This window comes from Chrysemys picta, chromosome 13, assembly GCF_011386835.1.
Source record: "Chrysemys picta bellii isolate R12L10 chromosome 13, ASM1138683v2, whole genome shotgun sequence".
In the NCBI taxonomy this organism is placed as follows: Eukaryota; Metazoa; Chordata; order Testudines; family Emydidae; genus Chrysemys; species Chrysemys picta.
In genome coordinates this window covers 24,532,297-24,555,719 of record NC_088803.1, presented here as the reverse complement: position 1 = coordinate 24,555,719, position 23,423 = coordinate 24,532,297, and the positions used below count along the sequence as shown (strand labels likewise).

The window sequence follows — 23,423 nt, the reverse complement described above, 5'->3', positions numbered from 1 at the left end:
ATGCGCCAGTTCTCTTTGATTAGCCAAGTGTGATTCGTGCCCTTCTTGTGCAACACTTCAGCTGATTTTTCCTTGCCCCACCCCGCTTAGGGTTACCATATTTCAGCAAGCAAAAAAGAGGACGGGAGGAGCCCCGCCCCAGTCCTGCCCTAGCCCCGCCCCTGCCCCTTCCACTCCCTCCCACTTCCCGCCCCCCTCAGGACCCCCAACCTTCCCCCTGCTCCTTGTCCCCTGACTGCCCCCTCCTGGAACCCCTGCCCCTAACTGCCCCCCAGGACTCCACCCCCTACCTAAGCCTCCCTGCTCCTTGTTCCCTGACTGCCCCCTCCTTAGACCCTCTCCCCATCCTACCTGTCCCCTGACTGCCCCAACCCTTATCCACACCCCCACCCCCAGACAGACACCAGGGACTCCCACGCCCCATCCAACCACTCCCCACCTCCTGACAGCCCCCCCCAGAACTCCCGACCCATCTAAACCCCTCTGCTCTCTGTCCCCTAACTGCTCCGATCCCTCTCCCCACCCCTGCCCGCTGACAGCCCCCCCACTCCTTGTCCCCTGACTACCCCTCCTGGGACCCCTGCTCCTAACTGCCCTCCAGAACCCCACCCCCTACCTAAGCCTCCCTGTTCCTTGTCCCCTAACTGCCCCCTCCTGAGACCCCCCACCCTAACTGCCCCCCCCAGGATCCTACCCCCTACCTGTACCCTGACTGCCCAAAACCTTATCCACACCCCCACGCCCAGAAAGCCCCCCCCGAATGCCCGACCCCCCCATCTCTTGACTGCTCCCTCCAGAACCTCCCTGCCCCTTCTCCGACCCCCTGGTCCCCTTACTCTGCCGCTCAGACCAGCGTGCCAGGGAGGAGGAGCAGGGGGAGGAGCTCCAGACTGCCGGTGCGAACGGTCAGCTGGTGCTCTGCGAATGCAGGGAGGGAGGGAGTGCTCTCAGCTGCAGGGGAGAGGAGGGGGAAGTGGAGGAGGGCTCTCTCTGGCTGTCAGAGCCCCATGTAAATGGCACCATCCGGCCGGCTGCCCTATCAGCAGCGCGTGCTCTGCGGGTGGGGGGTGGGGGAGAAGTCCGGACATTTACAAATTCTCCCCGGACGCTATTTTTAACTCTAAAAGCCGGACATGTCCGGGGGAATCCGGACGAATGGTAACCCTAACCCCGCTGAGAGCTGTAAATGTGGAGGGCGGGCAGGGGCATCTCCAGAGCAGACGAGGTCTTTCGTGCAGCATGTATCGAAAAACTTAGAACACTTCTTCAGTACAAGACAAAACCTTGGTCACTGGGCCTCATTCACTTCCTGGTTTGAGCATTGCAGCTGTGCCGGCTGCTAACATCTGTAACATTGCCAGTAGGGTGACCAGACAGCAAATGTGAAAAATCAGGACAGGGGTGGGGGTGGGTGGGTAATAGGAGCCTATATAAGAAAAAGACCCAAAAATCGGGACTGTCCCTATAAAATTCGGACATCTGGTCACCCTAATTGCCAGGTTCTGGTCAGGGAGCAGCAGCAGCCCAGAGCTGCAGCATATGAGTGCTCTATTGCAATGCCTACTATTGTGAGCCAGGCTTCAGCCCCGGGGCTGCCCAGAGTGCCTTAGTATCAGAAACATTCTGGGCTGTCACACAGGAACATGGCCCCATTTGGACAAGTGGAGGGTCTGATTTTCAGAGGTGCTGAGCACCTGCAGCTCTCAATGAACCAGGCTCTAGCGGTGGTGCCGTGGCTGTAGTCTGAACGCAGCGCTCAGCATTGTACCAAATACAGCAGCACTGCAGCATCCGCGGTTAGAGATTAATGTCACTTTCTGCCTCAGCAGGCACAAGCAAGGGGAAGGCAGTGGTGGAGGAGGAGGAACACAATCTCGGCTGACCCACTGGCACTGGGTTTGCAGCAGTCATTCTTGTTCGTACCCTGCAAGCTTTGTTATTAACATTTTTATAACAATTGGCTGCAGGATCCCTTCCAAAATGACAACGCCACATAATAAAGCGGTTTCATGACTGCATCTTAGTTTACTGACTCAATGTCAAATATTCTTATCTCCATTACACAGTAGGGTTTTAATAAAAAAAATTGCTAGGCTAAGAGCTAGCTGCAGCTCTTCGGGGCTGTGCTTTACTGCCAGCAGGAACTCATTAGATGAGCAGCAGATGAGGGAGAGGCTTACACAGCTGTGCAGAATGGTCTTAGCACAGCACAAATGTCAGGCCAAGTTTCTGAATGGGCTTTGGTTTATAGCTAAGCGTGGAAACCCTGTGGAACACCACACATTCACAGGGAGCTGGCACCCAAACGGGCAAAGGGGGCCATCTCAGCTGAGTTCTGCTTGGAGTTTCTGGGTTTCAGAATTGGAGACTCTGGCTGGCACCAGCCAAACCAGAGCCCAAGATGCCTGCCCCTTCCTGGGCACAGGCACCACTCGCTTTCACAATGCTTCAGCAGACTCAAGATGGAGGCAGGTTTGCTTACATAAGTGTCACATGGTGTCTATGGCAGAGCCTGCAATTAACTTCAGATGCATTGACTTAACCACAGGGCCAGCCTTGCTCTGTGTTGTGATGCTTAGGCTGTGCCTCCTCAAACAGCCAGGTGTGGCCCGGCCCTGCCCCCTATCCGATCCCCCCCACCCCGCTTCTCGCCCCCTGACAGCCCCCCCAGGACTCCTGCCCCATCCAACCCCTCCTGTCCCCTGACACACACCACCCACTCCCTGTCCCCTAACTGCCCCCAGACTCCCTGCCCCGACTGCCCCCGACTGCCCCCTGCTGCCCCATCCAACCCCTCCTCTCATTCCTGACGGCTCCTCTGTGACCCCTGCCCCATCCAACCAACCCTTCTCCCTGTCCCCTGACTGTCTCCCACCATCCCATCCAACCCCCCCCTCCTTCCTGACTGCCCCCCCAGGACCCCTGCCTCCATTCAACACCCCTGTTCCCCATCCTCTGATCGCCCCGACCCCTATCCACACCCCTGCCCCCTGACCACCACCCATAACTCCCCTGCTCTCTATCCAACCCCCCGGCTCCCTGCCCCCTTACCACACTGCCTGGAGCACTGGTGGCTGGCGGAACCACAGCCGCGCCGCCCAGAGCACCAGGACAGGCAGCTGCGCTGCCTGGCTGGAGCCAGCCATGCCACCGCTCAGCACAGAGCATCGGGTCAGGCCAGCTTTGTAGCTGCGCTGCCACCCAGAGCATTGCACCAGTGGCGCAGTGAGCTGAGGCTGTGGGGGAGGGGGAAAAGCAGGGGAGGGGCCAGGGGCTAGCCTCCTGGGCCAGGAGCTCAGGGGCCGGGCAGGAGGGTCCCACGGGCCGGATGTGGCCCGCGGCTATACTTTGCCCACCTCTACTGTAGTGTGTACACTGACATAATTAGGTCCCCATAAGCTGTCTTATTTTGACCTAACTCTGCAGGGTAGACTAAGCCAAACTATTTTGTGGTACCAAGTTAAAAGCCTTACAGAAGTCGAAGTATATTACATCAATACTATTTCCTTCTCAACCAAACTTCTAATCCCCCCAAAATCAAGTTAATTTAATAGGATCTATTTTCCATAAATCCATGTTGATTTGCATAATTACGTGACCCTCCGTTAATTCTTTATTAATCGGGTCCCATATCAATCATTCCATTAACTTGTCCAGGATCTATGTCAGGCTGACAGGGCTATAATTGCCTGGGTCATCCTGTTTGCCCTTTTTAAGAATTGGTGCAATATTAGCTTTCTTCCAGTCTTCCGGAACTTCCTCAGTGCTCCAAGACTTAGACAGGAAACAAAGGGTAAGTATGGTCCGTTTTCACAATGGAGAGAGGTAACTGTGGGGTCCCCCCAAGGATCTGTACTGGGACTAGTGATGTTCAACATGGGCATTAATGATCTGGAAAAAGAGGTGAACAGTTTAATTGTGTATCATCTGTAAACTTTTAAACACTTCTTCAAGAGAGTTAAGTTCAAAGCTGACTGCGAAGACTTATAGGATGATCTCACAAAACTGGTAAGTGGGCAACAAAATGGCAGATGAACTCCCCCAGGTCACTCTCTATAGCCCCCACCATCATCTTTGGGAGCTGTCTTGCCTGGTTGGCCCACCAATGGGGCAAGATCAACACAGATTGCTGGAGATCATTCAACGCACCGACTAGAGAGAGTTCCTCACTTTCCCCTCCCACTGGAGCCCCTCCTGGGAGTCTCACCCATGATGCCTTCCTCCAAAATGAGGCAGTCGCCATCCTCAGGAAGGGTGCAATAGAACCCGTAACCCTTCATGAGGATGCCACACTTTGCCAGCAAGGGCTCCTACTCCCCGTACTTTCTCATCCCAAAGAAGGGCGAGGGCCTCCATCCTATCCTCAATCTCTGTTTACTCAACACTTTCATCAGAAAAACTAAGTTCCATATGCTAAGGCTCACCTCCATCATTCCCTCCCTCCCCCAGTTGGTGCGGTTTGCAGCCCTCAACATGAAAGACATGTACTTCCATACTGACATCAGCTCAGCCCACCGCAAATTCCTCTCTTTCTGCATGGGCGACAACCAGTATCAATTCAGGGTGCTCCCCTTCGGCATCGGCACGGCCCTGGGTCTTCACCAAGGTCCCTGGGGCACTTTGTGTTCTTGTACCTGGACAACTGGCTGCTGGTGGCACCATCCTTGCTGAGACAATGGCAGCTGTCACCACCCTCTACTCGTTCCTTGCCTCACTAGGCATCTGTGTCAATGAGGTGAAATCCGTGCTTCTCCCGACACAAGTGATCCATTTCATAGGCGTGCGTCTGGAGTCTATAGTAGAGAGAGCCTTCCTCCTGGCAGACTGCTTTACCACCCTCACGGCTCTCATGACGACCCTGCACCGCAACTCGCACACACTGGTACGTCATTGTCTCTGCCTGCTCAGCCACATGGCAGCCTTCACCTCTGTGACGCTGCATGCTTGCCTCCACATGCGCTGTCTACAGCTGTGGCTCCTCTCCGTCTGCAGGCCCCACATCACCTTGTCCCTCGTGGTCCTGAGTTGCCTCTCTCACCTGGTGGACTGATCCTGCTAAGGTGTTCAGAGACACCCTGTTCACTACTCCATCCCTATGGTCACCCTTACATAGAATATCAGGGTTGGAAGGGACCTCAGGAGACCATGGACACCTCCCTGGTGGGGTTGGGTGCACACTTAGCTGGCCGTGCTGCACAGGGGATGTGAATCCCTAGAGAGGCATGCATGCACATCAACATACTGGAGCTGCATGCGGTCCACCTGGCTTGCCACGCATTCCTGCCTCTGCTCCGCTCTGCTCTCTCCACACATCCAGATCCTCTCAGACAACACCACCGCAGTGGCTTACATAAGCAGGCAGGGTGGCACCAAGTCCCGGTGACTCTGCGTGGAGGCCATCCGCCTCTGGAACTGGTGTCTCCGCCACAACATAGTGCCCCATGCGGTGTATCTCCTGGGGATGCAGAACTCCCTGGAAGATGCACTCAGCTGGACCTGATACCTCAGCCATGAGTGGGCACTCCATGACCCTACGCTCTGCTCCATCTGCCATGCCTGGGGTACCTCTCAATGGGACCTCTCTGTCATTCAAGTGAACCATAAATTCCCCCTCTACTACTCCAGAGGGCCAGGGGTCAAAACTCCAAAGGTGACACTATTGTTCTTCCAGGACATGGTGGCACTGGTATGCCTTTCCCCCCCCCCCCCCCCGTCCCCCTCAACCCCAAGATCCTGCGCAAGATCCGCTGAGACCGAGTCATCCTGGTAGCCCTGTGCTGGCCCTGACAATTCTGGTTTCCTGATCTACTCAGACAGTTTGCCGGTCCGCCAATCAACCTCCCCACCCTGCCGTACCTACTCACGCAGGACAACGGCAGGGTTCGACACCACAATCCAGGCCTACTTCAACTGACGGCTCAGTTTTTGGATGGGGTTCACATCTAGACAACTCCTGTTTGTCACCTGTCCGCTGTATACTTACACTCAGCAGATGGGACTCCATGCTGGCATGGTACACTGCATAGTGGAAGTGCTTCACCTCCTGGGTACAACGCTACCACCTTCCCCTCCAGGCTGTCTCCTTGCCTGTTGTTTTAGACTAACTCCTGGAGCTCAAGAACTCAAGCCTCACATTCAGCTTGATCCGTATCCACCTTGCGGCACTTAGCGACTTCCTCCCTCCAATGGACGGACAGTTGGTGTTTACCCACCCTACCACTACCCAGTTTCTGAAGGACCTGATGAACTGCTTCCTGCCAGTCCTTATCCCTACCCTGCACAGGACCTTAATCTTATGCTATGTGCCCTCACCAGGCCTCCCTTCGAACCACTGGTCACATGCTCCCTCACCCACCTATCCATGAAGGTCTTCTTCCTGGTGGCTATCACTTCTGCCTGGCAAATTAGTGAATTGGCAGCCATGATGGCTGACCTCCTCCATATACAGTCTTTTATAAAGACTCCCTGTGCCTTCACCCTAAGTTCCTCCCAAAAGTCATTTTCAAGTTTCATTTCAACCAGTCCAGCCATCTCCTGGTCTTCCCTACTAAACTGCATGCTACTGCCGAGGACAGGACTCGTGCATTCTCTGCCTCCCCACGCCTCTTTGTGGCCATTGCTTAATTTTAGCAGGTTATAATCTTGCCTAAGCAGGTTTCTCACCTCTACTGAAGAACCCAACATTCTGTGATTTCAAGAGCTCTGGCCCCTTGACCCTGCCCCAAATGATGAACACCTGTGGGGTTCTCTACCGTTTCTTTTAATAGTCTAGTAAACCTCTGAAAAATGCTCTTTCAAAAGTAAGCCCAGATAAAGTTCATTTTCCCTGCTGGGTGTGGACACCAGGCTGTGGGATGTAGACTCCATGTTGTCTTCTCCCCCACTGGTGATTTTTACAATGCAAATGATTTTTTTCCTGCAACCTCCAATACAAATGAATAGCCCATTGAATCTGGCCACACCTGGTTGGAGGTGTTGGCCTCTTCCTTTGTCTGGAGAAAAACCTGTGTATCCTTGTAGTAGTTCCGGGGTGGGGCTCGTCCCTTCCTGGGGCGCCTGGGAGCCAGGCCGCCCCGCTACAAAGCTAATAACAGTTCAGGGCTCAGGCCCTTAGGCAGGGGCTGAGCACACAATTAACAGTTCAGGGCTCAGGCCCTTAGGCAGGGGCTGAGCACACAATTAACAGCCCCGGCCCTGGATCAGAGCGGGGCAGCAAACCAATAGTCAATCGGCGGCCCAGGCCTTGTAGCAGGGGCTGGGTCAGTTTGTGTTAGCCCAGGCCCTAGGTCAGGGCGGGGCAGCAAACAAATAGTCTGTCAGAGGCCCAGGCCCCTTGGACAAGGAGGAGGAGAGACTGCCACCTGGCGCGGGGTGGCAGGGGGGAACACAGGCCCACCCACTCCACTGTGTTCCAGCCCGGGGCCCTATCCGCAGCAGTCCGTCTGCCGCGCAGTCAGTGGGGATCCTGACCGCAACACACTGACATGGGTTCGGGGTCTGCTATCCCCGGGCCACTTCCCATCTCCTCCTCCACGGGTACCTGTTCCTCCTGAGTTTCGTCTGCCGTGTCCCAGATCATGGGCTCCTCCGGGCCCCGAACACCAGGTAGGTTTGTCGCTCCCTCTGGGCCCTCTGCGAGGGGAAGCTCAGACCGCTCCTCAGGATACCGGGCTCTCGGCAGGCTCGGCCAGTCCTCCTCAGGATACCGGGCCCTCGGCAGGCTCAGGCCCGCGGGAGCTCGGGCACCAGCGTCTGTCCTCTCCCGCTGCCGGCCAGCTACTGAGCGCTGTGGCTTGGCCTTTATACTTCCTGTCCCGCCCCTTGACTTCCGGGGGGCGGGGACAGGCGGCAGTGGCTCCACCCACTCTGGCGGCTGTTCTGGCTCGTCCCTTCCAGGGGCGCCTGGGAGCCAGGCCGCCCCGCTACAATCCTCTTCCCTCACATGCCTGGTTTAAATACCTTTTAGTCACAGACTTCAAAGCATAATATCAGTGAGTATCCATACATCCTCATACAGTGCTAATACACGCATTTAACAATTATATTGATCACCAGGGTGTCATTAGTTTTCATAAAAGACTTTACTTGATACACTTTGACAATACAGTAATATTGTATACAATCAGTTGAGTCAAATTCTTATCATCTGAGATTCAGATCCCATCTTTATAATTAAGCGGCGATCTCCCTCACTCACTAGGTTGATGGGTTTTGTTTACCTTTTATGTAAATGTACCTTTATTGTCTCTGAAACCTGATGAGAGGGGTGGGTCTCAGATCCCAGACTCCTTCCCGCACCAGAAGGTCTATATTGCAATTTTTAGTCCTGCAGCCTGAGCCCAGCAATCCTGAGTTGCAGTGAGACACCTGAGACTCAGTACTGCGAGTTTTTTATTGCAGTGTAGGCATTCCCTAAGGGGCTGTTTCTATGGGAGCTGCAGGCAACAGCTCCTCTCAAAATCAGGCCCTAAAGCTAGAAGTTAACAGAATTTGTCCATGTTCCTGGCTGTCAGCCCTGAAAAGTTTCTGGCAACTAAGGTAAGACAGCTACTAGCTGATACTTGCCCAATAACAACTCTGGTTCTGTACATATACACAGAGAGGGTGATCTGAGAATCATTTTGGTATTAATCTGAACAGCTTTGATATGGGCAAGTGCATTAGTACGCAATCTGTTGTGTGGAGTTTCAGCCAGTGCATGAGAAGATAGTGGTGCTGCTGCAAGTCTCCAGCAGTGGGAGGAGTTCAAAAAGGATGTTGATAAATTGGAAAGGATTCAGAGAAGAGCCACAAAAATTATTGAAGGATTAGAAAATATGCCTTACAGTGACAGACTCCAGGAGCTCAATTTTTAACTTAACGAGAAGGTTAAGGGGTGACTTGATTACAGGCTAAATATCTATAAGGGGAACAAATATTTGATAATGGGCTCTTCAATCTCACAGAGAAAGGTCTAACATGATCCAGTGGCTGGAAGCTGAAGCTAGACAAATTCAGACCGTAAATAAGGTGTAATTTTTTAATAGTTGAGAGTAATTAACTATTGGAACAATTTGCCAAGGGGTGTGGAGGATTTTCCCCTCAGTGACTATTTTAAAATTAAGATTGGATAGTTCTCTTAAAGATGTGTTCTAGGCATTATTTTGAAGAAGTTCTCTGGCTTGAGTTCTGCAGGAGGTCAGACTAGATGACCACAATGGTCCCTTCTGGCCTTGGAATCTATGAATCAAGACAAGAATCCACAGGAGAAATTTGAGGCACAGAGGATTTGAATACCTTTCTGCTGTCCAGTGTCTAAGGCAGAACACCGAATGAACCGCCACTTCTCTCTGATAGTGTCATGGTGCCCAGGTGTCATTTCAGCAGGAATGCAGTACCTGGCAGTATTTCCCTTGGACTGACTTGAACTGGTTCTAGGGACAAGGCTTTTTAGGTTGTGGCATCACGACACAGAGCAAGGCTGGCCCTGTGGCTAAGTCAATGCATCTGGAGTTAATTGCAGATGCTGCCAAAGACACCATGTGACACTTTGCCTTTCTGAACTGCAGTTCCCCATGTGTAACAGGGGTGTAGTGAGGATAAATTACTGTACGTTTGTGAGGCACTACCTCCCTAGATTGTGTCTTGAGGGGTTTTGGTTTAAAGCCAGGCCTGTGCACTGTAACCAGAGCTAAGCTACAGAGCAGCTATTTCAGTACCTCCATTAATTAATGCTGACTGTGGACATCCCTAAGGAAAGCGATTAGAATACGTTGGGTGTTGGCTTGGACAAAAACATGCTCACAAATTGACCACTACACAGGTACTAGATAAGAATTTCTTTAAAATTTATTGGACTAATGGTGTTACATTCAATATTTGATGTGTTTCTTATGGACAAAGAATTGGCCTAAATACATACAAGCCTTTGTGCCTTCCCTAAACAAATAAGAGATAAAGTACTAGAGACAAAGGAACATAGTTCACATCTTCATATTTACAGTTTGCCTTTACTTTACAACTTAGTGCCAGTAATATTTACAGAAAAATACAATAGGAACAAAAAGATCATATCTTGGCAACATACAGAAGTTCACACAAAGTGTACATGATTTTAAGCACATGATACCTGGCCATCGCATTTCAAACCACTCCTGCTAAAACCCAGTGCGGAAACAGTATATGTTTGGTTCCTTCAAAGACATCAACCCTTAAACTGTGTGATCATTGAATCATATCTAACTTTTTTTCACCATTAAAAGTCAAATTTAGTTTTGCTATCCTCCTGGGCTAAACACCAGAACACTGCATGAGAAAAATGCACAGCTACCTGTTGTGAAGCCAGTAATTTGATGTTAGGCTACAGATTACTAGCTTTGCTTCCTACAATTTCTTTGAAGATGCTGTCCACAAAGGTATCTAATCTTTCACAGACATGGGTTTTCCCATTCATTTGCTGTAAATTTGTAATACCCTTTTAAGTACTTTTAAAAAAGATACTTTATAACTCTTTAAATGAGACCTAAGGTCCTAAAATTATTGCAACTCTAATACAGAAATACTAACAAGATGACAGTATGTTATCTTTTCCCAAATTCTACTGAAATAATTTATCATTAAACGGGTACTGTCAGTTCAAAAATTTTTACAGACTCCAACAAAATGTTTTCAGGATCTAAAAAGGGAAAAAAGGAATATTTAAATTGAGACCTGTGTAATGTTTGTAACTCAAATATTGTAGTGTTATGCTGGTGCCTGTTACTAGACGGAAAATAAACTATACGCAAGTGAAACAGTCAATACGTTGTCTACCAAGAATGAAATGCAATTAGTAACTAGGCCATTTAAGTGTTAAGAAAATTGAGGGGGTGGTGGTTAATTTTCAGTTGTAATAATCTATGGTGTTGTTAGAAACGTGAGGAAATCTGGATTTTTAATCTGTCAGTGTTCCTTTAAGCATGATCAAATCTCTCTTATGTGGTCTAATAATTTGGGGTAAATACTCAGGGTGATATGCTGGCTCTACTGAGGAGTCATTGTGTATTTATGTAATCACTATAGTTTTATATTGGACAATGTCTCTCCAGAAGTTCCACCCTTTTCACTATTTCAGACAAGTGAAAAACCATTAATGGCCAAGTCGTAACAGTCATGTGGTAAAATGTTAAACAGACAATTGTAAAACCAAATTAAGGTTGTGTCAGCAAGGTATAAAGCCCCATTCCCCAGGCTCTGGATAAATACAGCAGTGATTTGGGTATGCTCATGGTGGGTGCCTTCCTGTACAGTAAAAACTTACAACTCATGTCTCAGTTGAACTTAGAGACTCAGAAATAAACCATGAAATAGTCTTCACCCAAGAGCAGATTTTTAATCTTTCTAAAAATGTGAAGACTATTTGGCTATCTTGGACTTAACATCACAAAAAATACTCATGCCCCTCTCAATACAGATGTCTTGATGTATCTTCAGGCCTGAATAACTGACAGACAGATGTCTTTTGCAGCCCATTAGTCCATATGTGAACTTCTGGCTTTATCTATAAAATTCATACATTGGTCAAACAAATATGGTGGTTTGTTTTTTAAAAACAGTTATTGATAATGTGCAAACATTTGATTGCTCAACATGTTTATTACACCACTTCAGTATACATGCACTGGTCATGCCATTTATTCAGTGGACTAAATGTGTTCGGTCATATTAGATCAAATAGGTACATAAAGATTGTGGGTAAATTTAGTGCCCAAGCACTGGCAAGATGCTCCACAAGCTTCCCGCTACAGCTCTACTACTGGACTTCACGTCCGACCTGCCGCAACCCCTTGCTATTTGAACCCTGGGCATGGCATAAGCAAGGACCAGCAATCATGCAAACGTTTGCAGTGTTTCTTTGTGGTCTCATTTTTCACTTGTGATCCACCTGGATTTGAACCCAGATTCCCAGAGCTGAGTGACTAGTGCACTAGCCCACTATAAGGAGCACACTCCATCACCCAACACCTCTCCCCCTTTGTCACATCCTCAAAAGTCCTTTCAGGTGGATGTTTAGGGCACTTTTTCAATTTATTCTTTGTAAAAGACCACTTCTTGTTACATTAGTATTGTGTGATGAAATACTTTCCTTACTAAGCCTGTTTTGAAGTCAGAACTGTTGCAAAAAGTCACTTTCAAAAATATAAAAGTTAAATAAATATCAAAACTTATTGCGCTTTGCATTAAAAGTCTCTGAATGTCTTTTCATAATAAACTATAATAAACCTGCCAAACTCCTCCTCCTTACACCAATCCTTTCTGCTGATCTACTGTATCAGAAGAGACCGCACATCACGCCCCCCCCGTGCACTGACAAACTTCAGCTATTCATCATGCAATAATTCATCATTGCAATGCAAATTAAATTTTTTGGGGGTGGGGGAGAAGAGGAATCGTGAACGTTGCATTACGCTTTTCTGCATCATATTACAGTGGATTTTGGAATTTCCAATCCTATATTTGTCAATCTGACTTCTGCCTCTCAACATGTCCCTCGGTGAGAGTTTGTGCACTGCATAAAACAATTTTGGTATCTTAATGTAAAGGCAGATGCCTGGAAAGGGGACTGGACACTATTGAGCCCAGCAGAGGGGAAAAGTTCCATCTAAAGAGCAAAGGAGCTCAGATGGAAGCCAGTAGCTCTGTAGAGGACAAAACAGCCATCAATAGTCACAGAATGCAAAATCCACATTTCATGCTACAGGCCTGTTTTACTTGGGACTAAAATATTTATATTTAACTGTTAGTTTATGACACAGAAGGGGGGGGGGGGGCTATGGGTTCTGGAGAAAACTTTTGACCTGTGCTCACTAAAATGAGGGAATAGAGGAGTTTAGAGCTTACGATCCCTCTCCTTGCTGTAAAGGGCAACTGGCCACTTTAATCAGTCCTTAGGAAAGGAAACCACTTTCAGAAACAGTAGCCACTACTTGAGATGAACAAATTAAACGCAGAGCATCTTTATAGTATTTTATGCTGAATTATGAGCCAGTTGCACAATAGTCACTCTAAACGGGCTGTGGAAGCCTGGATCATCCCAGAGTGGAGAAGAAAGCGAATTCGGTGGGTGATTGTTCTTTAGGGCCTAGTTTAACCGTTTGAGGAGCAGTCTGACCCCTGCACAAATATCAAAGAGTTAAACATTCTCTAATGGGCAAGCCCCCAAATCATTTCAGCAAAAGTAAAGCAAATGTTCTGGACCACACTCAGTAACACGGCTCCTGGAACAGTCCTTGTGCATACAGCTCTCTAAACAGTCTTTCTGGAGACAGTCATTTTTGATCTGATGGTAAGCAAGCAGGCAATTTAATCATTATAATGGGCTATTTAGTTAGTGGCATAAAACCAAATTGTATTAAAACCGAGTGACATTTTGCAACAGACCTTAATGCCTTAGCTTTGTTTATACATGACTGCAAGACAACTCGGTTATCTAGTAGAAAAAAATTCTTGAAAGTAAGGTAATCTCAGGTTTTCTGTGTATGCCTGGTATAAGTGTAAATATGCATAAAACTCAGTTATGCTGAACCCCAGCAGTAATTCTGGAATTTATTGAGAGGTAACTATGGAATCACAGCACTTGAGCTATGGATTTCATGACTTGATGTTTATGAACTAACTTTTTTCTCCTTCAGTTTGTTATAGGAGTTGAATGCTTTTGGTCAGAGAAGTCTCTTCTATTGAGTTTGGAGGTATTTTTAAGAACTTCTATTTAACTCCTTAAAGTGGATAGTTAATGCTCCGAGATGGGGTCTCTCTTCCCCAGCAGGTGTGAAGGGAAGATGACTCTGTTCCTTTCTTCTTTTGTGCATGTGTGCACTCAGACACCTTTCGTTCAGATGGGGGGGCCAGGTTTATCTGTATTTCATTTTCCATCCCCCTGTGCAGAGATGGAGGTCTGTATTCAGTGCGTCCTTCTCACTAGATGAGATATTTATTTGTTCCTTCCTGTAATTAGGTGAGAATGAAGGTTGTGCTAAGAGATGATGTTTCGAGTATCCCGGAGGACTGGTGTGGAATGCAGTGGTTGGTTGTCGGTGGGTGAGTGGACAAGGCAAGTTCTTGATTTCTGGTCTTGTAAGGAACTAGTCTCCGGATTAGTTCTTGAACCAAATCTCCTGGAGCAGCGAGGAAGGAAGCCCCAACTGTTCGTTCCTGAACCTACGCCTGGAACCCGTAGTTTTCTTTGAACTCGGGAAGCTGTCAGGGCTGCATTCAAGCCTCTCTCAGACATACTTGCTATATTTTTTCTAACAGAATGGGAAAATGTTTAAATGGTGAAAGTGGGATAATTTCTGCCTCCTCTTGTGGAGGGGACATGGAGTTGTGTTCAAAGATGTGGTCTTATTAGGATGTTGAAGGTTGAGAGCCTATTCATTCCTGATTCCTCCTGCATGGTATCCACTGAGTCATTTCTCTCTACTCTGGAGGACTGAGGGGGAGATTTTTTTGCAGGGTGGTTTGGGTTTTTTTGGTTGTCTAACTGTTTCAATTACTGTAGCCACCAAGCTCTGATCTAATTGTCCTGGAAGGATATTGGTCTAGGGATTGCAGTTCTTGAGCCCAACCTCCTGGAAAAGTGAGGTATAAAACTCTGGCTCCAGCTGCTTGTTTCTGTATTTATTGACAATGTCAGCTATTTTCTGTTTTCGGCGGACATGTGGAGGGTTGTATGAATCACTTTCCAGCCTCTTTCTCCGACAAATATTTATTATTGTTTGTCTCACTAAGAAACCTGAAAGAGAAAAAAGTGGTGCTAAGTTTAAATAAAATCAATCCCACTTCTCCTCCTCTGCTTTCCCAGCTAGAGGATGGACATTTCAATCTGGGCTCCGTCCCAGCTAGAGACCAATGGCAACTGTTGTCAGTGCTCTGGGTAAGTGACCCTTGTTAAAAGGTAGCTATTGAGGAATCACAACTTTCCACCACCGAGAGGCCTCTTTGTTATTAAGCGTTATTTTAAAAGCAAATTTTCAATGTAATGCTTTAGAGATTGCCTGTTGGGCTCCATGTTTGGCTGAAGCAGGGCCTGCATGAAGGACCACATCTGCTATTCCTTGACTGGCCAGCAAGAGAGAGTAGTTCGTAAACTGAGTCTCAGCCACCCCTAGTGATGGAACATACTGCCTGTCCGGCTCTCCCAGTCCCAAGGGGCTGAACGCACCACCTCTACAGCATGTCGGCCCACCTGGGAGTCATGGGGAGCTGCAATCCTGCCCAGCTCTTTCGCATGGCAGTGCAGAGAATGAAAGTACTAGAGTGTGTAAAACTTAAGTTTAACATTTACTGGGATGCTAGGGAGAGAGGATTTTTTTAATATCTGAAGCTCAATAGCTTTCTCCTGTATCTTGGAGCTGGACTAGAAGGGATGAACACACTGCGACAAAATACTCAGCAAGGGAGTATTTAACATGTATCCTTTGGTAGCCGACTACATTTTTGTCTCAGGGGATGTCTACAAAGCCCACAGCAACAAGCCTCCCAGCCCAGGGTCAAGAGACTCGGGCTAGCGGGGCTTATGTTAGCATTCTAAAAATACCTGTGCAGGTATTTTTATGTGTTGAAGTTGCGGCTTGGGCTGGAGCTTGGGCTCTGGGGTCCAGAGAGGCATTTGGTTTCACAGTGTGAGCCACAACTTCAATGCACTGTCTACACAGCTATTTTTAGAGTGCAAAAGGGAGCCTTGTTACCCACGTCTCTTGACCTGGGCTAAGCGGCTCACTGCTACAGGCTGTGTAGACATATTCTTAGATCTCAGTGAGTCACCAACATTACAGCCACTTAAATCTTTTCCCCACAAGTTTATCCACTTGTCTTTCTCCCGCCCCCTTTCCCGCCTCTCTCTCTATTCGGTGTTTGCGCCCCTTGCCTCGGCCACACCACTGTTAGTGCAAACAACAAAGTGAAAGTGACAAAAATGTTTCCAAACCAGGAAGCATGGATAAAGTGCTTGTCAATTTAAATGTACTGTTCCCTCTGCAGAAGGATTGCAGGCAGACTGCCTCCACTCACTGTGAGCCAGGAGGAAAACTCAGCAGCTATTCCTGAGTCAAAAGTATCTCATACCAGTTGGGAAGGATCCAATTCATATTTTAATACAGACTAATCATTGAACAGTCAGGTAGCAAAGGCTCTGCTAGGTCCCATATATACCCTTTCACAAAACAGAACCTACCAAGAGCTCGCCTACTAACTATCATTCCATCCACCAGGGGGATGACCATGTTGAATTTCCCAGTAGCGCCTTGCACTTTTATCCTGAATAACCCAGTGTTTAAGGGATGGATGAAAACTACAGGAACTTCTCTTTCAGGAGTGGTTGATCTAAAGAAAAACAAACAAACCACTTGTTAAATTAGTAACAGAGAAAGTATTTTGAGAGAACATTTAGGGGAAGGGGAATGGAGACAATGTGCTTAGCAAGAACGGACAGTCAAAAATGGTTTGTAAATAAAAAAAACAGTTACTCACCTTTGTAACTGTTGTTCTTTGAGATGTGTTGCTCATATCCATTCCAATTAGGTGTGTGCGCGCCGCGTGCATGATCATCGGAGAATTTTTACCCTAGCAACACCCGGTGGGTCAGCTGTGGAGCCCCCTGGAGTGGCACCTTCATGGCGCTGGATATATACACCAGCCGACCCGGCGTCCCCTCAGTTCCTTCTTGCCGGCTACTCCGACAGTGGGGAAGGAGGGCGGGTTTGGAATGGATATGAGCATCACATCTCGAAGAACAGTTACAAAGGTGAGTAACCATTTTTTCTTCTTCGAGTGCTTGCTCATATCGATTCCAAAATTAAGTGACTACCAAGCCTTACCTAGGCGGTGGGGTCGGAGTGAGACATCGCTGAGTGTAGAACGGCTGAGCCAAATGCAGCATCATCTCTAGACTGCTGTACTAACGCGTAGTGAGCGGCAAAGGTATGAACGGATGACCAAACCGCCACTCTACAGATCTCATGGATTGGAACCTGGGCCAGGAAAGCGGTTGAGGAGGCTTGAGCCCTCGTGGAGTGGGCGGAGAGGCGTGGTGTTGCGACACCGGCCAAGTCGTAGCAAGCATGAATACAGGACGTGATCCCAGAGGAGATACGTTGCGAAGAGACCGGAAGGCCTTTCATCCGGTCAGCCACTGCAACCAAGAGTTGAGTCGTCTTCCTAAACAGCTTCATATGCTCGATATAGAACGCGAGGGCCCTGCGCACGTCCAGAGAGTGCATACGTTGATCTTACCGCATAGTGTGCGGCTTAGGATGGAAGACCAGGAGGAAGATATCCTGGTTCACATGAAAAGCTGATACCACCTTGGGGAAAAAGGCAGGGTGGAGGCAAAGCTGCACCTTGTCTTTCTGGAAGACTGTATACGGAGGTTCCAACGTGAGAGCTCTGATTTCAGAAACACACCTTGCTGAAGTGATGGCTACAAGGAAGGCTGTCTTCCAAGATAGGTAAAGGAGTGAGCAGGTAGCCATTGGCTCAAACGGGGGCCCCATGAGCCTGGAGAGAACCAGGTTAAGGTTCCACGCCAGAACCGGTTGACGCAGCTGTGGGTATAGGCGGTCTAAGCCCCTTAAGAATCGGATGACCATTGGGTTAGGGAAGACCGAGGAAGCATGTTCTCCTGGATGGCACGCCAAGATAGCTGCCAGGTGCACCCTGACTGATGATATCGCCAGGCCCTGCTGTTTTAGGGATAGGAGATAGTCCAGTATAAGTGGTATCGACGCCTGCAAGGGAGGCATGGCGCGTTGCTCGCACCAACAGGAGAAGCGCTTCCATTTGGCTAAGTAGGTGGCCTGTGTGGAGGGTTTCCTGCTGCCTAACAGAACCTGCTGCACGGATTGTGAGCAGAGTAACTCCGCCCGAGTTAGCCATGCAGCATCCACGCGGTAAGGTGGAGCAATTGCAGGTCGGGGTGACAGAGTCGTCCGTGGTCCTGGGAGATCAGGTCCGTCCACAGCGAGAGCGTGATCGGAGGTTCTACCGACAACTCCAGGAGTGTGGCGTACCAGTGCTGCCTTAGCCATGCTGGAGCGACCAGAATCATGCGTGCCTTGTCCCTGCGCAGCTTGAGCAGGACCCCGTGGACCAGCGGGAATGGAGGGAAGGCGTAGAACAGCTGGTCTCTCCATGGCAGTAGGAAAGTGTCTGACAGGGAGCCCTGAGAGCGCCCTTGGAGAGAACAGAACACTTGGCACTTCCGATTGATGCGTGAGGCGAATAGGTCGATCTGGGGAAATCCCCACCTCTGGAAGATGGAGTGGATGATATCTGGGCGAATCGACCACTCGTGAGTCTGGAAGGACCTGCTGAGGTGATCTGCCAGCGTGCTCTGGACTCCTGGGAGAAATGACGCCATCAGATGTATTGAGTGGCCTATGCAAAACTCACACAGGCGAATGGCCTTCTGGCATAGGGGGGACGACTGGGCTCCCCCTTGCTTGTTGATGTAGAACATGGCCGTGGTGTTATCTGTGAGGACTGCCACACAAGGGCCATGTAGGAGACCGCGAAACGCCTGACACGCTAGGCGTACTGCCATCAGTTCTCATACATTGATGTGCAGAGTTAGTTCGGATGCAGTCCAAAGGCCCTGCGTCTGGTCTTCCCCGAGGTGGGCGCCCCAGCCCAGAGATGATGCGTCTGTGACAAAGTATAAGGAAGGTTGTGGGGTGTGAAATGGTTCCCTTCGCACACCGATGTGTGGTTCAGCCACCAGCTGAGGGAGGTCAAGACCGATTCCGGAACCGTGACCACCATGTTCAGGCTGTCCTGACCTGGACGATACACCGTTGATACCCAGGCCTGAAGCGGGCGGAGCCGAAGTCTGGCATGCCTGGTTATGTAAGTGCACGACACCATGTGCCCCAAAAGGTCGAGGCACGTTCCTATCGTGGATGTCGGGAAGCTTTGGAGGCTGCGGATGATGTTTGCAATAGCCTGAAAACGAGTGCCTGGCAGGAGAGCGCAGGCGAGTCTGGAGTCTAAGACTGCCCCGATAAACTCTATTCTCTGGGTTGGTTCCAGAGTTGACTTCTCTCTGTTGAGTAAGATGCCCAGCTTGCGGAACGTGCCTAGGGTGAGTTGGACGTGGGAATCGCATTTCTTCCCTGGTGTGGCCCCGAATGAGCCAGTCGTCGAGATACGAGAACACCTGTATCCGTTGACGACTAAGGTAGGCTGCCACGACGGCCATACATTTGGTGAACACTCTCGGAGCCGTGGACAGCCCGAAGGGAAGGACGGCAAATTGGTAATGTTCGTGGTTCACCACAAAGCGAAGGAAGCGCCTGTGCGGAGGGTAAATCGCTATGTGAAAATACGCGTCCTTCATGTCGAGGGCGGCATACCAGTCTCCAGGATCCAGGGAAGGGATAATTGTCCCCAATGAGACCACGCGGAACTTGAACTTTACCATGAATTTGTTGAGTCCGCACAGATCTAATATGGGTCGAAGTCCCCCTTTTGCCTTGGGGATTAGGAAATAGCGGGAGTAAAACCCCGTGCCCCTTAGCTCTGATGGAACCTCCTCAATCGCTCCCATGGACAGGAGTGTAAAGACCTCCTGTATAAGGAATTGCTCGTGTGAGTGGTCCCTGAAGAGGGATGGGGGAAAAGAAAATTGGAGAGAATATCCCCTTTCCACCATGCGAAGAACCCATTGGTCTGAAGTTATAAGGGACCACGCATGGTGAAAATGGGAGAGACGATCTCGAAATGGAAGGAAAGGATCCTGGGTGGTGACTAGTACGCCATCCTCGGGCGCACCTTCAAAAATTTTGCCTGGGCCCTGACGATGGTTTAGGAGGGCCTTGGTTCTGACCGGGTTTGTGGCCAGTGGATCTCCTTCTACCACCTTGTCCACGTCTTCTGTAAAAGTCTTGCCTTGGACAAGGGGGAGGGTAGAACCTTTGAGGCTGTGGTCTAAAGGGCCTGCACTGGGTAACTGGGATATGCATCCCCAGGGAGCGCATGATGGTTCTGGAGTCTTTTAGGCTCTGTAACCGAGAGTCTGTTTTGTCCGAAAATAGGCCCTGCCCATCAAATGGTAGATCCTGCTGGGTCTGTTGCAGTTCTGGCAGTAAGCCAGACACCTGAAGCTAGGAGATGTGTCGCATAGCTATGCCCGACGCCAGGGTCCTAGCAGCAGTCTCTGCTACATCAAGAGAGGCCTGTAAGGATGTCCTAGCCACCTTTTTGCCCTCTTCCACTAAAGCCCCAAACTCATCCCTGGACTGTCGTGGAATCAACTCCTTAAATTTACCCATGGAGTTCCACGAGTTATAATCATAACAGCTCAAGAGCGCCAGTTGGGTTTGCAGCTCTGAGCCGTAGGCCCCTCACTGAGTAAATTTTGCATCCAAACAAATCGAAGCACTTGGTGTCTTTAGATTTGGGCGCTGCGGCCTGTTGACCATGCCGTTCCCTTGAGTTCACTGAGGACACCACCAGTGAACACGGCTGAGGGTGAGTATACAGGTATTCATACTCCTTAGAGGGAACAAAGTATTTCCTCTCCACCCCTCTGGCAGTAGGTGGGATAGAGGCAGGGGTCTGCCATATTGTCTTGGCGTTGGCCTGAATGGTGCGGATGATGGGCAACGCTACCCGGGACGGGGCGTCAGCTGAAAGGATGCTCACCACCGGGTCCTCCAACTCCACTATCTCGTCTGCTTGGAGGTCCATGTTACATGCCACCCTATGTAAAGGTCTTGGTGAGCACGTAGGTCTATCGGGGGGGTGGGGTGGGTGTCGTCCCCCCCCCCCCCACCTCATCTGGAGAAGATGCTACTGGGGCTAATGGACCCTGTGGCGGGTCCAATTGCGAGGGGTCCTGATGTTCAGGATCAATTGTACCGGGGTCTGGGGCCTGCGTAGGAGTGGGTAAGGAGCCTCCTTACCCCCCAGGGGGGGACGACTGATGGTGGCCTCCGGTACTCGGGAGTCTGAATGTGCTGAGCAGGAGGCCGCAGGTGGAACCCCTTGGGCTTGGTGGTACGCCCATGGGGTCCAGAAAGAACACTGTGCAGGCTCCTGGCTAGGGTCTTTGGCCTCATCCTGCCAGTGACCCAGGTTGTCCGCTGCTTGGCCCGGTGCGGGATAGGCTGAGCAGGAGGCGCCGTCCGACTGGGAAGAGCGTGAGGCGGATCGTGAGGGCCAGGGCGGTGCGGAGCATGTGTGCGTTGATTCCCCTGGGAACGGTCCCGAACGGTGCTGGCCCACAGGAGAACTGTCTCTGCGTGATGCCAGGAAGCGGTACCGGGATCGAGAATGGTGTCGATGGTCATGCCGGTTCCGAGATCCAGACCTGAATCGCGATGAAGACCGTCTGTAGGAGTGGTGCCGGGAGCAGCTTCTCGAGCAGGATCGGCGCTCTGACCGGTGCCGGGAGCGGCGTCGGGAGTTCGAACGGTACCGAGGCGGTGCCGCAAGGCGGAACGGTACCGGGAGGAAGATCTGGGCCGTGAGTATGACCGGTGCCGTGATAGAGAACGGTGCCGGGACTACGAGTGGCGCCGGGACCTACTCCTAGATCGGGAGCGGTGCCGAGAGTCCACGCTCAGAGATGGTGGACGTAATAGGGCTGGCTTGCCCCTAGACTGCACCGCACGGGTGGGATGCAGTACCGTAGCCTGAGTCGGTGCCGGTTCTGTAAGGGCAATGAGGTCCCTAGCCGTTGCAAACGTCTCCAGCGTCAATGGAAGACGGGGCTCAACCACGGTGCGGGTCAGGAAGCCAGTCCGCGCCGGACTCAACGGCCCTTCTGCCGGTGTCGGAGTCAACGGTGCCGATATCAGCGCCTGTATCCTCAGTCGCTCTGGTCCCGGACGCGCATCCGAGGTAGGTAAGGGGGGTGCCGGTGCCTGTTGTTGGGAGGCAGTCCCCTCTGATTTGTGAGGTCTCTTCTGACCTGGGGACAGGGACCGGCGCCAAGATGCTTGCAGTGGATGTGGTGCTGGTGAAGGCCGGTGCCGTGGGACTCTATCCACATCTCCTTGCGGTGCAGTACTGGAAGTCGCCGCCGGAGCACTGCACACTGAAGCACTCGGTGCTGGAACTTGGCGTGCTGAAGGAGGATCCGGGCTGAGGGCTGCCTCCATAGGAGCTGTTTGAGTCTAAAGTCTGGCTCCTTTTTAGTTCGAGGCCTGAAAGCCTTACAGATCTTGCACTTTTCGGTCTGGTGAGACTCCCCGAGGCACTTTAAACAAGAGTCATGGGGATCTCCCGTTGGCATAGGCTTTGAACAGGCTGAGCACGGCTTAAAGCCCAGAGCCTTGGGCATGAGCCCGGGCAGCACGCCGGGAGGAAGGGGGGGAGGGACCCCTTCCAGCCCGCTAACTTCACTAAAACTTAAATCTATAACTAACAACTACTGTACTACACTAAATCTATAACTATATAACTATAATAATATCTAAACCGGGAAGTAAAAGCTAGGGAGAGCGGAGGACAGCTATGCCGCGCTCCACAGTGCCAACGACCATCTTGGGCAGTAAGAAGGAAATGAGGGGGCGCTGGGTCGGCTGGGATATATATCCAGCGCCATGAAGGCACCACTCCAGGGGGCTCCACAGCCGACCCACCGGGTGTTGCTAGGGTAAAAATTCTCCGACGATTGTGCACGCAGCGCGCGCACACCTAATTGGAATGGATATGAGCAAGCACTCGAAGAAGAACAAGCTTTTCTTTGTGCGAGATGGTCAATCATACTGTACACCATGTAGCTGTCGGAAGTACCACAACCTTTTAGGATGCCAGCAAAAAGGTGCCTGTGAGCCTGGCCCGTAAGGGTTTCCACTGTCCCATGATCTGTACTTAAGAATGGGGGGAGGAAGGGGATCAACTATAATAAAGCACTTGTATATCTCCTTCTATCATAAGAGTCCAAAGTGCTGCAGACACCAATTTAATAAGTTTCAAGCCATTTTGTAAGTGAGTAAAACAGAGGCCGAGAAGCTTCGATGGCCGGTCACATAGCCAGAGAGAAAACCCCAAATTGTCTGATTCCCAGCCTCATGTTCTAACCCCTGCAACAGAAGAGTCCTTCCATTAGTGGCCAGAAAAAGAGAAAAGGGAAGACTGGAAAACCACTTGAAGAGCCTCACTGCATCATTCTGAACAAGATTGCATCTTTGACGTCATTCTCATGCAGCTGTCTCAAGAAAACTGAAGAAAGCTAATGTAGCCAGTCAGGAACTATTCAGTTGCTTGCAAAAAGTAGAGAAAATGTAATGAAAAGAAATTCAAAGTCATACCTTAGGGAAGTGCTACTATTTGATGTAGTTTCTACACCAGTGCTGGTCTCAGAAACCAGATCAGAGAGGGGAAAGTTTTCTGGAAGAAAAAGAGGTTTACAGTACAGGTTAAGTATTCACTTATAAAAATTTGGACAGAAATCAAAACAATTA

General features: G+C 50.0%; 1 protein-coding gene across 10 annotated transcripts in view; it reads right to left on the bottom strand.

Annotated features, from left to right (window-relative positions):
* Nucleotides 1–9,806: 9,806 nt before the first annotated feature.
* RALGAPB (Ral GTPase activating protein non-catalytic subunit beta) overlaps nucleotides 9,807–23,423 on the bottom strand; it is a 136,233-nt gene continuing 122,616 nt past the window's right edge. For 9 of the 10 annotated variants that reach the window (XM_005295442.5, XM_008168152.4, XM_005295443.5 and 6 more), the window contains 3 exons: nucleotides 23,271–23,349; nucleotides 16,190–16,338; nucleotides 9,807–14,749 (listed from right to left, as the gene is read on the bottom strand). In XM_005295442.5, the coding sequence (XP_005295499.2) occupies nucleotides 14,556–14,749; nucleotides 16,190–16,338; nucleotides 23,271–23,349 (422 nt within the window). In that variant the 3' untranslated portion in view covers nucleotides 9,807–14,555. The remainder of the gene's footprint in view (nucleotides 14,750–16,189; nucleotides 16,339–23,270; nucleotides 23,350–23,423) is intronic. The other variant, XR_010592446.1, reaches the window with a different exon arrangement.